At 35.9% G+C, this 13521-nt stretch overlaps 1 protein-coding gene across 1 annotated transcript in view; it reads left to right on the forward strand.

Annotated features, from left to right (window-relative positions):
• The window catches only part of KPNA5 (karyopherin subunit alpha 5), a 44733-nt gene that overhangs the window by 11264 nt on the left and 19948 nt on the right, over positions 1-13521 (forward strand). Inside the window, exons 5-7 of the mRNA XM_019929633.3 lie at positions 80-174; positions 2350-2481; positions 4396-4484. Of these exons, the coding sequence (XP_019785192.1) occupies positions 80-174; positions 2350-2481; positions 4396-4484 (316 nt within the window). The remainder of the gene's footprint in view (positions 1-79; positions 175-2349; positions 2482-4395; positions 4485-13521) is intronic.

Here is a 13521-nt window from a genome sequence, read left to right on the forward strand (position 1 = left end):
TGCCCTGTTAATTGGCATAGGGTCCAGATCATTGTGTTTTTGTGTCTATGTAATAACTTAATTATTTTTTAATTTTCAGAACCTAATCCACCAATTGATCAAGTTATACAGAAACCAGGAGTTGTGCAGAGATTCGTAAAATTTCTTGAAAGAAATGAAAATTGTACATTACAAGTGAGTTCTGTAGTTTACTTTCTTAATCTTTTTCCAGAAATGACATAGGATTAATGTGTCTAGTGAAAGCAGCTTCTACAGTACTGAGTATATTGTAAGCATTCAGTAAATACTTGGCAATTAAAGGTGGTGCTACCTGTCTTGCCTTGGTCAAGGTTGCAATGCTAATTTTTTCTAGGAACTGTTATTAAACAATTTTGGGAAAAATATATAAAATCATTCCTAATGTTAAGAAAAATTTTGTAGTTGTCAACCTTTAATAACTTTCGTTTTAGAAAACCATAAATCAAAATGTTAATTTAATGGTTAAATTTTTTTGGCTCTTAGCTAACTAAAGTTGTAACTTTTTAGTATAAACTCTTGTACCTCTTAAAACATTTTAGTCTGATTGATTAGTTCTTTTTTTGAAAAAAGAACGAATCAGTATAATCTACTTAAAATGTGACCAACGTTAAGTTTGTCCTAAAGAGCATTGCTTCTCAGTTATACTATAGTGAAAATTGTAAGATGTCTTCCAAATAATTGGCTACTAATAGTAAATTACTGAAGTTTGCAGGTATTTTACTGTTTAAGATTGTTCTTCCTGACTTTCATTGCTATAAATATTCTTAAGTAAGTGTACAGGGTGGAATTATATCTATCAGGAATTGCACAAGACCTACACCTAATTTCTCAATGCTCTTGTTGGTCATGGAGGACTTTTACTAATATTTGAGTAATAGTTGTTGAAATTACAACTTAGAATTGTGTTCCACTTATCTGAGTAATTTGGGAAAGGTCCTCACATCTAGTTGTAAGCAAAGGAATGTGTTGAACCTGTGACTATTAACCATCATGAGCTTTATGCTGAAAAATTGTTGAGAATGTTTACAACAAGGGTGTCTGAGGAAAAGACCCTTTTATCCATAGTATAGTCTTATTGTCAATTAGCATTCAGAGTCTTTAGGTGATAGTGCTGAAAGGACGGGAGATCATGATCTAGTCCATTTGCCTTATTCATAAGCTCTGAGTCCAGACTAAAACCTAAACCTCCTGATAACTAGTTTTTTATTTGGCTCTTTAATTCTAAGTGATTGAAAGAAGAAATGAGTGAATATGAATGAATAAAATTGAGTGTTAGTTTAAGCAATACATTGTATAAGGCATTGTAGTTAAAAAATTGAGTAAGATATTGTCCCTCTCTGCAGAAATTCTTCACTCTGTTGGGGGAGACAAACACACAAACAGATCTGTGATACCATAGTACAGTTAATGCTAGCAAAACAATATACAGAGTGCTTTGGGAGCACAGAGAACATGGCAACTTATCTGGGGTTTTTTTGGTTTAGTAGTGTCGCATGGCTAGTCTTGAGGGTGAATGAAAGTTTAATAGGCTGAAAAACGGAAAATTAATTTCAGGTTGTGAGAATAACATGTGCAGAGAGCATGCAGTATTCAAGAAGAATATTGGTGATTTGAGTGTTTATTAATCATTACACTTGAAACCTAATGAAATTCAGCAGTATGCTCTTGGGGCAGCTATATGCTGTGCCATATTATCCAAGTTCATATGAAATATGCTAGTTCGAAACATTGATCTAATAGAGAGGCCTCAAACTGGGGGCCTACATGCCAGATTGGCCCACAAACAAATTTTCTTTGGCCTGCACATGTTTTAAAAGATATCTGCTAATAATGAACTCTTTGACCTTGAACAAATCACCTAAATGTCTGGACTTATAATTTTCTTATTTCTTAAGTGAGGAGGTTAGGACTAGATGATGCCTAGGGAAACAAAAATACCTTTTATGATTCTAAGTTCCATAGGTATACTATTACTCTATTAAGTAGTGTCTCATTTATTTTTGCACTGCTTGCTTTAGAATACCTGGCTCCCTAATTGTAAACATTAGGAGTTTTATGAATTATAAATTCAAATGTGTTCATTTATTGCTCATGATTTGTAAATTTTATTATATTCTTCTCAGTTCTTATTTTTCCAGATTGAAGAGTCCTTTTTTTAAAATAAAGCATTTTTACCTATCAAATCTGATTTCACATTAAATCTTATTAATCGTAAGTCAGTCTTTCTCTCCGATTTGTTCAGCTAAGTCTTTACTCCCTCTCTTCTTCCTTTCTTCCCCTTTCTGACATTTTTTGGGTGCTTTCATTTATTCTACTTTTATTTTTCCTTAGTTTGAAGCTGCATGGGCATTAACTAATATAGCATCTGGAACTTTTCTACATACCAAAGTAGTGATTGAAACTGGGGCTGTTCCAATTTTTATCAAACTTCTTAATTCAGAGCATGAAGATGTTCAAGAACAGGTAACGTTTCTAATTTGACCTATTATATCTACTAGATTTTAACTTTCTCTTGAAAGTACCATTTGCGATTATGGTTTGAAATTCAGTTTTACCAAGTTGCCTGTGTTTTACATTTATTAGAATACAATAATTTCTATTTACTGTCAAATTAGAAGGAAGGAAGAATGAACTGTCTTAGGCATAATCCTGGGTTTTGTAAACATGGGATCTCAGCTATTGGGAATTACTATTCCCATTTATAAAAGAGCATACTGAGTGAGACCCAGAAAAGTTAGTAATCTACCCAAAGTCACAGTGAATGGCTGAACCAGGTTTTAAACCTGGGCCAGTCTGATTCCTTGTTCTTTGCATGTATGTAGATTATTTCATTGTTTCTTTTTAATATATCACATTATTTTGAATGAACCATTTTAGATTAAACTTTCTCATAGTTGTTGTAACAGGGAAAATTTAATCACATATAATTTGTTCCATCCAGAGAAAGTCGAATGTTTTTATATTTTCGTTTTGGATCATTTTCATGCAAATTGATCTGTAGATCTCTCTACCATTCCATCTGTTTGTTTATATTTATATTTTTATGTGTATATTTTTTTCCCACTTAACACTAGTATTGAGAGCCTTTGCATACAGCATTAATTATTCTTCCAAGAAAATTTTACTGATTACTCATTATCCATTCAGGTAGGTACCATAATTTATCTATTCCTCAATAGTTGTACATTTGAGTTATTTCTAGCTTATTAGTGTTAATAATATTGTGATGAACATCATTGTATATCGGTCTTGATATTAATATGACTTGACATATATATGTACCGCTATTATTTCATTAGGGAAAAATGACTTTACTCAGTCAAAGAAAAAATTTAAAATTTCTTATTACATATTTCAAAGTAGACTTCCAAAAATGTTAACAAATTTATATCCCCACCAACAAAATACTTCACAGGTTGCAAAATGTCATCACTTTAAAAAATTTTTCTTAAAAAAATAGACAATAAGCGTAGGTCTAGAGTAGATGTTAAAAATATTAATGCATATTTTAGATGTTAAAATAAAATTTTCCCAATTGAAAAAGTAACTTAATGTCTACTTTTATACTTATATGAAAAGCTTGAAATGAGAATATAATGATCATTTGCATCTGTGTAATTTCTCATCTAATTGAAATTTAATATTTGAATAATCTTTTACTACCATTTATTTAAGCTGGACTAACTCTAAACTTATTTTCAAGCATCAATTCAAGCCAATTCTCACATTAGCTTTACCTTCCTTTCCTATGGTTTGTCTGTCCTTTTTTCTTTTACAAGTCAGTCCCTTCCCAGTGAGTGGATTCCTTGGCATAGGAGCAAACCTCTAGCATAGGTAATTGGAAGATTCACTAAATATAGATATACAGTTGACCCTTGAACAACAACAGGTTTGAACTGTGCGGTTCACTTACACATGGATTTTTTGTAATAAATACGTACTACAGTACTATGCAGTCTGAGGTTGGTTGAATCTGCAAATGCAGAACCTTGGATAAGGAGGGCCAACTGTAAAGTTATACATGGATTCTCGACTGTGCAGGGCTTGGTGCCCCTCACCCCCTCATTGTTCAAGGGTCAACTCTATTTTGTCTCTCCATGTAGATTCAGAGTAGACACACTATCACTTTGTTGAACAGAATAAACATTTCACTAGAATGTAAGAAAAAGTTTTTAAATGCCCTATGCTTCAATTTGACTAAAAATATTACTAAAGGTACTTTTAAAGTTTTCCTTTCTTGTTTCCTACTAGCATGTTTTGTTTTAACATCTTGAAAACTATCACTTTTTTCCTTCTACACTAAAATCTCATTCTTAAGAGAGAGCATCTTATTTAAGATATTGTCATAAAAGAATCTTTTTTTCTTATTTTTCTAAGGCTGTTTGGGCACTTGGTAATATTGCTGGTGACAATGCAGAATGCAGAGATTTTGTTTTGAATTGTGAAATACTTCCACCTCTTTTAGAGTAAGTACTTTAAGTTATCATGATTAAATACTACTTTGGGAAAAGCAGACTGTTTTCTACACTATATTACTACATACACAATTAAGTTCTTCAATGATACTTTTAAATTTCGCTTATGTTTATCCAAGCCTGAAATAGCTTGAAAGTACGTAAAACTAACAACAACAAAAATTTTCCAATTGTATCATATCTGTCTTTTATGTTCTCTTAAGCCACACTTCACAGTGGTCCTTGCTTACTTGATGCTTACTCTGCTAATATAATTATTCTACAAAACAAAGATAAGTAGTAGTTTTTAATACAATAAAAGTTGCTAAAGCACGGAGTATTTAATACATGAACAGATGATGTATTGAGGGTGTCAGGTTTTCATATTTGATTTTGAAATGTTCAGAGAACAAAGAGTTTTCTTTCAGAATTAGAATTTTACTTAAAATGACTTAGCTAGTGGTTTCTTTTTCAAATACCTTATACTTTTTTAAAAAAAAACATTACCCTGTAATGTAAGGTTCTTTACAGAAATGACATAAAATTATTTGAAAGATAGGTTTCTTTATCTATGTTGGTTATCATTTACTAAGAGGATTTTTATTTAGGCTAAATGCCAGTGGTAAATAGTGAAAAAGGAAAAACTAATTGAAAGGGAAAATTTTACTCTTATCATTTCTAGCCCATTCTCCATCCTTTCCAAACTGAGAAATTGGATAGGAAGAATAAATTTTTAGATATGATTTTGTAAAAGATATTTTATTATTTTAGGGAGTATAACTTTCCATGGACAAAATGGATTTCTCAGCATCATTTCACTCAACTAACATTGAGTACCTACTATGTGGAGGCCACTGAACCACTTGTGATTTCATTTACTTTGGGCTTATCCAGAGTTAAGCTTTATGGTATTTGAGAATTTAGTTGAGCCATGAAGGAAAACACTGATTCAGGGTTCAATATCAGAGTTATTTTGAAGTTCATACTATTAAAAACATCTCTTAAATTTTCAATTTGAGACTTTTTTGGCCTGATTATATGGTTTGTAGATTAACTGTGAGCACTTTGTTTCTCTTTTCACTTTTGCTCTCTGTCTCTAGGTCATTTTATTATTTGTTAATATCTCAAGTTGGTAATGGTTTATTAAGCAGTAAGTATTTATTAGTTCTAATCCCTTTAAATGTTCTAAGGAGCTTTTAATTATGAATAAAGAAACCAAACTAAAAAAAAAAAACTAATGACAAATAGTACCCAGCTATGTAGTCCTGGTTATAAACATAATAAATTTCAGAAAAAGAGTAGGTTTAGAAAGTTTCAAAGGTTCATTAAAAAATTGAGAAAGGTCGTAAAAAGGAAGTAATGTCAAGTTAGCTGCCAGATGTTCTCACTGTAGTTGGTCAAAAGGAAAAATGGTATTAACTTAAAAAAGATGATGGATAATCTGTAGTTCACACTAAAATTCACATTTAGCTAATGCTTAAGTATACATAAAATTTCTATTAATATAATATGGTTTTATCAATTCTGCCTTGGGGAGTTTCAATTTGTTTTATTCTCAGTAAATATAAGCCTTTTGCGTCTATGGACTTTCTATACTGATATAGCTTTGTTGTTTTAATTTAATTCAACTTTAATTTATAATACAGCAAATCTGGACAAGAAAAGATTTGCAATTTCTCATAATAATCCCATTAATACAAGTGAAGAAAAATAGTATACATCACAGCTTGGCCAACTACAGTGTTCAGGCCAAATTTGGCCTGTCCCCTGTTTTTGAAAATTAAATTTTATTGGAACACAGTCACATCAGTTTGCTTACTTAATGTCTATAGTTGCTTTCATGCTACATCAACAGAGTTCATAGTTGCAACAGAGAAAGGCCTGTGAAGCCAGAAGTATTTACTGAAAAAGTTTGTCAACCCCTGATATAGACAATCAGTGTAACTAATTTATTTCTAAATGAGTTATGGTTTTAGGAGGCTTCAAAGACTGTTTATAGGAAAACCTTTAGAACATATTTTTTGTGTGTGTGATAAAATATACACAGTATAAAATTTGCCATTTTAAAGTATACAATTTACTGCCAGTAAGTACATTCATAGTGTTTTGCAATCATAACCACTATCTAGTTCTAGAACTTTTTATCACCCCAGACAAAACCCCAATACCCATTAAGCAGTCACATCCCCTTTTTCCAGTGCCTCAGTCCTTGGAAATCACTAATCTTCTTTCTGTCTTTATGTATTTACCTATTCTGGATATTTCATATAAATGAAATCATTATAGTGTGTGACCTTTTGTGTCTGGCTTCTTTCACTTACCATATGGTTTTCAGGGTTCATTCATATGGTAGCATGTATCAATACTTTGTTCTTCTTATAGCTAAATAATATTCCATTGTATGGATGTACCACATTTTGTGGTACATTCGTCAGTTGATGGTCATTTGGATTATTTCCACCTTTTGACTACTGTGAATAGTACTCCTATGAATGTTCGTGTACAAGTTTTTGTTTGAACACCAGTTTTCAATTCTTTTTACATATTACCTACCGGTGGAATTGCTGGGTAATGTAGTAACGCTATCTTTAACTTTTCAGGAACCACCAAACTTTTTCCACAGTAGCTGCACCATTCTACATTTCCACCAGCAGTGTGTGAGGGTTCCAGTTTCTCCACTTTGTCACCAACATTTGTCTGTTGTTCTGATTTAAGCCATCCTAGTGGATGTGAGGTGGTATCTCATTTTGCTTTGATTTGCATTTCCTAATGACACTGAACATCTTTTCATACATTTGTTGGCTATTTGTGTATCTTCTTTGGAGAAATATCTAACTCCTTTGCATATTTTTAAATTCAGTTATTTGTCTTTTTGTTGTTGAGTTATAAGAATTCTTCATATATTCTGGATTCTTGTCAGGTATATGATTTTTAAATATTTTTTGCATTCTCTGGGTTGCCTTTTCACTCTTGATAATTTCCTTGATTCACAAAGTTTTTAATTTTGATTAAGTCCAACTTATCTATTTTTTTCGTTTGTTGCTTATGTTTTTGGTGTCATTTGTAAGAAACCATTGCCAAATCTAGGGTCATGAAACCCTTTTGTTTTCTTCTAATAAGAGTTTTATAGTTTTATCTCTTATATTTGCATTTTTGATCCATCTAGAGCTATTTTTTTAATATGACATGAGGTATATGTGGACATCCACTTGTTCCAGCATGATTGGTTGAAGAGACTGTTCTTTCCTCATTGAATGGTCTTGACACCCTTGGTGGATATGAGTTGACCATCCATGTGTGAGTTTATTTCTGGATTCTTACATTCTGTTCCATTGATCTGTATGTCTGTCCTTATGCCAGTAACTGTTTTGATTACTGTAGCTTTTATGGTAAGTTTTGAAATCAGGAGGTATGAGTCCTTCAGTTTACCTTCAAATTTTTTTTCCATGTTGTTTTAGCTGTTCAAGTTTCCTTGTAATTCCATGCAGATTTGATGCCTCACTTTTCCATTTCTAAAAAATACCATTGGCATTTTGATAGCGATTGCATTGAAGCTGTATATCACATCACTTTGTGGAGTATTTCTGTTGTAACAAAATCAAGTCTTCCATCTGTGAACATGCGATATCTTTTAATATAATTAAGTATTCATTAATTTTTTCAACAATATTTCATAGTTTTTATTGTACAGGTCTTGGTTAAATTTCATCTTTAAGTATTTTATTCTCCTTGATGCAATTTTAGATGCAGTTATTTCTTGGATTTTTTGACTTGTTCAGTACCCAATGTATGGAAATACAGTTGATTTTTGTGTGTTGATCTTGTATCCTGCACCATTGTTGAATTCATTTATTAGCACTATTAGTTATTTTGTGGATTTTTTTGGATTTCTATATATAAGGTCATGTCACCTGTGAATAGTGATAGTCCTTCCATTCCAATTTGGATGCCTTTTATTTCTTTTTATTGCCTGATTGCTCTGGCTAGAGCTTCCAGTACAGCGTTGCATAAAAGTGGTAAAAGCAGGTATCTTTGTCTTGTTTTTTATCACTCTTTCACCATTGAGAATGATGTTAGCTGTGGGTTTTTCATAAATAACCTTTATCATTGAGGTGGTTTCCTTATATTCCTAGGTTGTTGAATGTTTTTATCATGAAAAGGTGTTGGGATCTGTTAAATGCTTTTTCTGTGTCAATTGACACCATCACATGTTTTTTTCCTTCATGCTATTACTGTGGTATATTATATTGTTTGCTATTGTTCATTGGATCATCTTTGCATTCCTGGGATAAATCCCATTAGTTCATAGTGTATAATCCTTCTAATATGTTGCTGGATTCAGTTTCCTAGAATTGTGTTAAAGATCTTTCGTATCTACTAGGAATATACATACATACTTGTGGTGTCTTTGGCTTTGATATCAGGGTAATGCTGGCCTCATAAAACAAGGTAGGGCACAGCTGGAACTCGCAGCTTGGTGTCTCTTTCCTCCACTGTCACAGAACTGCCCCAGAGCCCGAGGGGAGGGCGGCCTCACTGAGGCTGCCGGATCTGGAGGGGCCCCAGCGGCCAAAGCTGCGACAGTTGTGGAGACGGCGGGCCGGGGAAAGATGGTGGAAGACTAACACGTGGAGATCACCTTCCTCTCCACAGATACATCAGAAATACATCTACACGTGGAACAACTCCTACAGAACACCTACTGAACGCTGGCAGAAGACCTCAGACCTCCCAAAAGGCAAGAAACTCCCCACGTACCTGAGTAGGGCAAAAGAAAAAAGAATAAACAGAGGCAAAAGAATAGGGACAGGACCTGCACCAGTGGGAGGGAGCCGTGAAGGAGGAAAGGTTTCCACACACTAGAAGTCCCTTTGCGGGCGGAGACAGTGGGTGGAGGAGGGGGGAAGCTTCGGAGCCGCAGAGGAGAGCACAGCCACAGGGGTGCAGAGGACAAAGTGGAGAGATTTCCGCACAGAGGATCGGTGCCGACCAGCACTCACCAGCCCGAGAGGCTTGTCTGCTCACCCACTGGGGCGGGCGGGGCTGTGAGCTGAGGCTCGGGCTTCGGTCGGAGCGCAGGAAGAGGACTGGTGGTGTGAACACAGCCGGAAGGGGTTAGGGCACCACGGCTAGCGGGGAGGGAGTCCGGGAAAAAGTCCGGACCTGCCAAAGAAGCAAGAGACTTTCTTCCCTCTTTGTTTCCTGGTGCGCGAGGAGAGGGGATTAAGAGTGCTGCTTGAAGGAGTTCCAGAGACGGGTGCGAGCCGCGGCTAACAGCGCGGACCCCCAGAGATGGGCATGAGATGCTAAGGGGGCTGCTGCCGCCACCAAGAAGCCTGTGTGCCAGCACAGGTCACTCTCCACAACCCGCTTCTGAGGAGCCTGTGAAGCCCGCCACTGCCAGGGTCCCGGGATCCAGGGACAACTTCCCCGGGAGAACACACGGCGCGCCTCAGGCTGGTGCAACGTCATGCTGGCCTCTGCCAACACAGGCTCGCCCCGCACTCCGTACCCCTCCCTCCCCCTGCCTCAGTGAGCCGGAGCCACCGAATCAGTGGCTCCTTTAACCCCGTCCTATATGAACGAAGAACAGACGCCCTCTGGCGACATACACGCAGAGGTGGGGCTAAATCCAAAGCTGAACCCCGGGAGCTGTGCGAACAAAGAAGAGAAAGGGAAATCTCTCCCAGCAGCTTCAGGAGCAGCGGATTAAATACCCACAATCAACTTGATGTACCCTGCATCTGTGTAATACATGAATAGACAACGAATCATCCCAAATTGAGGAGGTGGACTTTGAGAGCAAGATTTATTATTTTTTCCCCTTTTCCTCTTTTTGTGAGTGTGTGTATGTGTATGCTTCTGTGTGAGATTTTGTCTGTATAATTTGCTTTCACCATTTGTCCTAGGGTTCTATCCGTCAGTTTTTGGTTTTTTTTACTTAAAAAAATTTTTTTTCTTAATATTTTTTTATTTTAATAACTTTATTTTACTTTATTTTCTTTTATCTCCTTCCTTCCTTCCTTCCTTCCTTCCTTCCTTCTTTTTCTCCCTTTTATTCTGAGCCGTGTGGATGAAAGGCCCTTGGTGCTGCAGCCAGGAGTCAGAGCTGTGCCTCTGAGGTGGGGGAGCCAAATTCCGGACACTAGTCCACAAGAGACCTCCCAGCTGCACATAATATCAAACGGCGAAAATCTCGCAGAGATCACCATCTCAACACCAACAACCAGCTTCACTCAATGACCAGCAAGCTACAGTGCTGGACACTCTATGACAAACAACTAGCAAGACAGGACCACAACCCCACCCATGAGCAGAGAGGCTGCCTAAAATCATAATACGTCCACAGACACCCCAAAACACAACACCAGACGTGGACCTGCCCACCAGAAAGACAAGATCCAGCCTCATCCACCAGAACACAGGCACTAGTCCCCTCCACCAGGAAGCCTACACAACCCACTGAACCAACTTTAGCCACTGGGGACAGACACCAAAAACAACAGGAACTATGAACCTGCAGCCTGCAAAAAGGAGACCCCAAACACAGTAAGATAAGCAAAATGAGAAGACAGGAAAACACACAGCAGGTGAAGGAGCAAAATAAAAACCCACCAAATCTAACAAATGAAGAGGAAATAGGCAGTCTACCTGAAAAAGAATTCAGAATAATGATAGTAAAGATGATCCAAAATCTTGGTAATAGAATAGAGAAAATGCAAGAAACATTTAACAAGAATCTGGAAGAACTAAAGATGAAACGGGCAACAATGAACAACACAATAAATGAAATTATAAATACTCTAGAAGGGATCAATAGCAGAATAACTGAGGCAGAAGAACGGATAAGCGACCTGGAAGGCAAAATAGTGGAAATAACTACTGCAGAGCAGAATAAAGAAGAAAGAATGAAAAGAACTGAGGACGGTCTCAGAGACCTCTGGGACAACATTAAACGCACCAACATTCGAATTATAGGGGTTCCAGAAGAAGAAGAGAAAAAGAAAGGGACTGAGAAAATATTTGAAGAGATTATAGTTGAAAACTTCCCAAATATGGGAAAAGAAATAGTTAATCAAGTCCAGGAAGCACAGAGTCCCATACAGGATAAATCCAAGGAGAAACACACCAAGACACGTATTAATCAAACTGTCAAAAATTAAATACAAAGAAAACATATTAAAAGCAGCAAGCGAAAAACAAATAAAAATAATTCCCTTGAATCCCCATAAGGTTAACAGCTGATCTTTCAGCAGAAACTCTGCAATCCAGAAGGGACTGGCAGGACATATTTAAAGTGATGAAGGAGAAAAACCTACAACCAAGATTACTCTACCCAGCAAGGAACTCATTCAGATTTGATGGAGAAATTAAAACCTTTACAGACAAGCAAAAGCTGAGAGCGTTCAGCACCACCAAACCAGCTTTACAACAAATGCTAAAGGATCTTCTCTAGGCAAGAAACACAAGAGAAGGGAAGACCTACAATAGCAAACCCAAAACAATTAAGAAAATGGGAAGAGGAACATACATATTGATAATTACCTTAAATGTAAATGGATTAAATGCTCCCACCAAAAGACACAGACTGGCTGAATGGATACAAAAACAAGACCTATGTATATGCTGTCTACAAGAGACCCACTTCAGACCTAGAGACATGTACAGACTGAAAGTGAGGGGATGGAAAAAGATATTTCATGCAAATGGAAACCAAAAGAAAGCTGGAGTAGCAATTCTCATATCAGACAAAATAGACTTTAAAATAAAGACTATTAGAAGAGACAAAGAAGGACACTACATAATGATCAAGGGATTGACCCAAGAAAAAGAGATAACAATTGTAAATATTTATGCACCCAACATAGGAGCACCTCAATACATAAGGCAAATACTAACAGCCATAAAAGGGGAAATCGACAGTAACATATTCACAGTAGGCGACTTTAACGCCCCACTTTCACCAATGGACAGATCATCCAAAATGAAAATAAATAAGGAAACACAAGCTTTAAATGATACATTAAACAAGATGGACTTAATTGATATTTATAGGACATTCCATCCAAAAACAACAGAATACACATTTTTCTCAAGTGCTCATGGAACATTCTCCAGGATAGATCATATCTTGGGTCCCAAAGCAAACCTTGGTAAATTTAGGAAAATTGAAATTGTATCAAGTATCTTTTCTGACCACAATGTTATGAGACTAGATATAAATTATAGGAAAAGATCTGTAAAAAATACAAACACATGGAGGCTAAACAATACACTACTGAATAACGAAGTGATCACTGAAGAAATCAAAGAGGAAATCAAAAAATACCTAGAAACAAATGACAATGGAGACACAATGACCCAAAACCTTTTGGATGCAGCCAAAGCAGTTCTAAGAGGGAAGTTTATAGCAATACAATCTTACCTTAAGAAACAGGAAACATCTCGAATAAACTACCTAACCTTGCACCTAAAGCAATTAGAGAAAGAAGAACAAAAAACCCCCAAAGTTAGCAGAAGGAAAGAAATCATAAAAATCAGATCAGAAATAAATGAAAAAGAAATAAAGGAAACGATAGCAAAGATCAATAAAACTAAAAGCTGGTTCTTTGAGAAGATAAACAAAATTGATAAACCATTAGCCAGACTCATCAAGAAGGGAGAAGACAAAAATCAATAGAATTAGAAATGAAAAAGGAGAAGTAACAACTGACACTGCAGAAATACAAAAGATCATGAGAGATTACTACAAGCAACTATGCCAATAAGATGGACACCCTGGAAGAAATGGACAAATTCTTAGAAATGCACAACCTGCCAAGACTGAATAAGGAAGAAATAGAAAATATGAACCAACCAATCACAAGCACTGAAATTGAAACTGTGATTAAAAATCTTCCAACAAACAAAAGCCTAGAACCAGATGGCTTCACAGGCGAATTCTATCAAACATTTAGAGAAGAGCTAAGACTTATCCTTCTCAAACTCTTCCAAAATATAGCAGAGTGAGGAACACTCCCAAACTCATTCTACGAGGCCACCATCACCC

The sequence above is a fragment of the Tursiops truncatus genome, chromosome 12, assembly GCF_011762595.2.
Source record: "Tursiops truncatus isolate mTurTru1 chromosome 12, mTurTru1.mat.Y, whole genome shotgun sequence".
In the NCBI taxonomy this organism is placed as follows: domain Eukaryota; kingdom Metazoa; phylum Chordata; class Mammalia; order Artiodactyla; family Delphinidae; genus Tursiops; species Tursiops truncatus.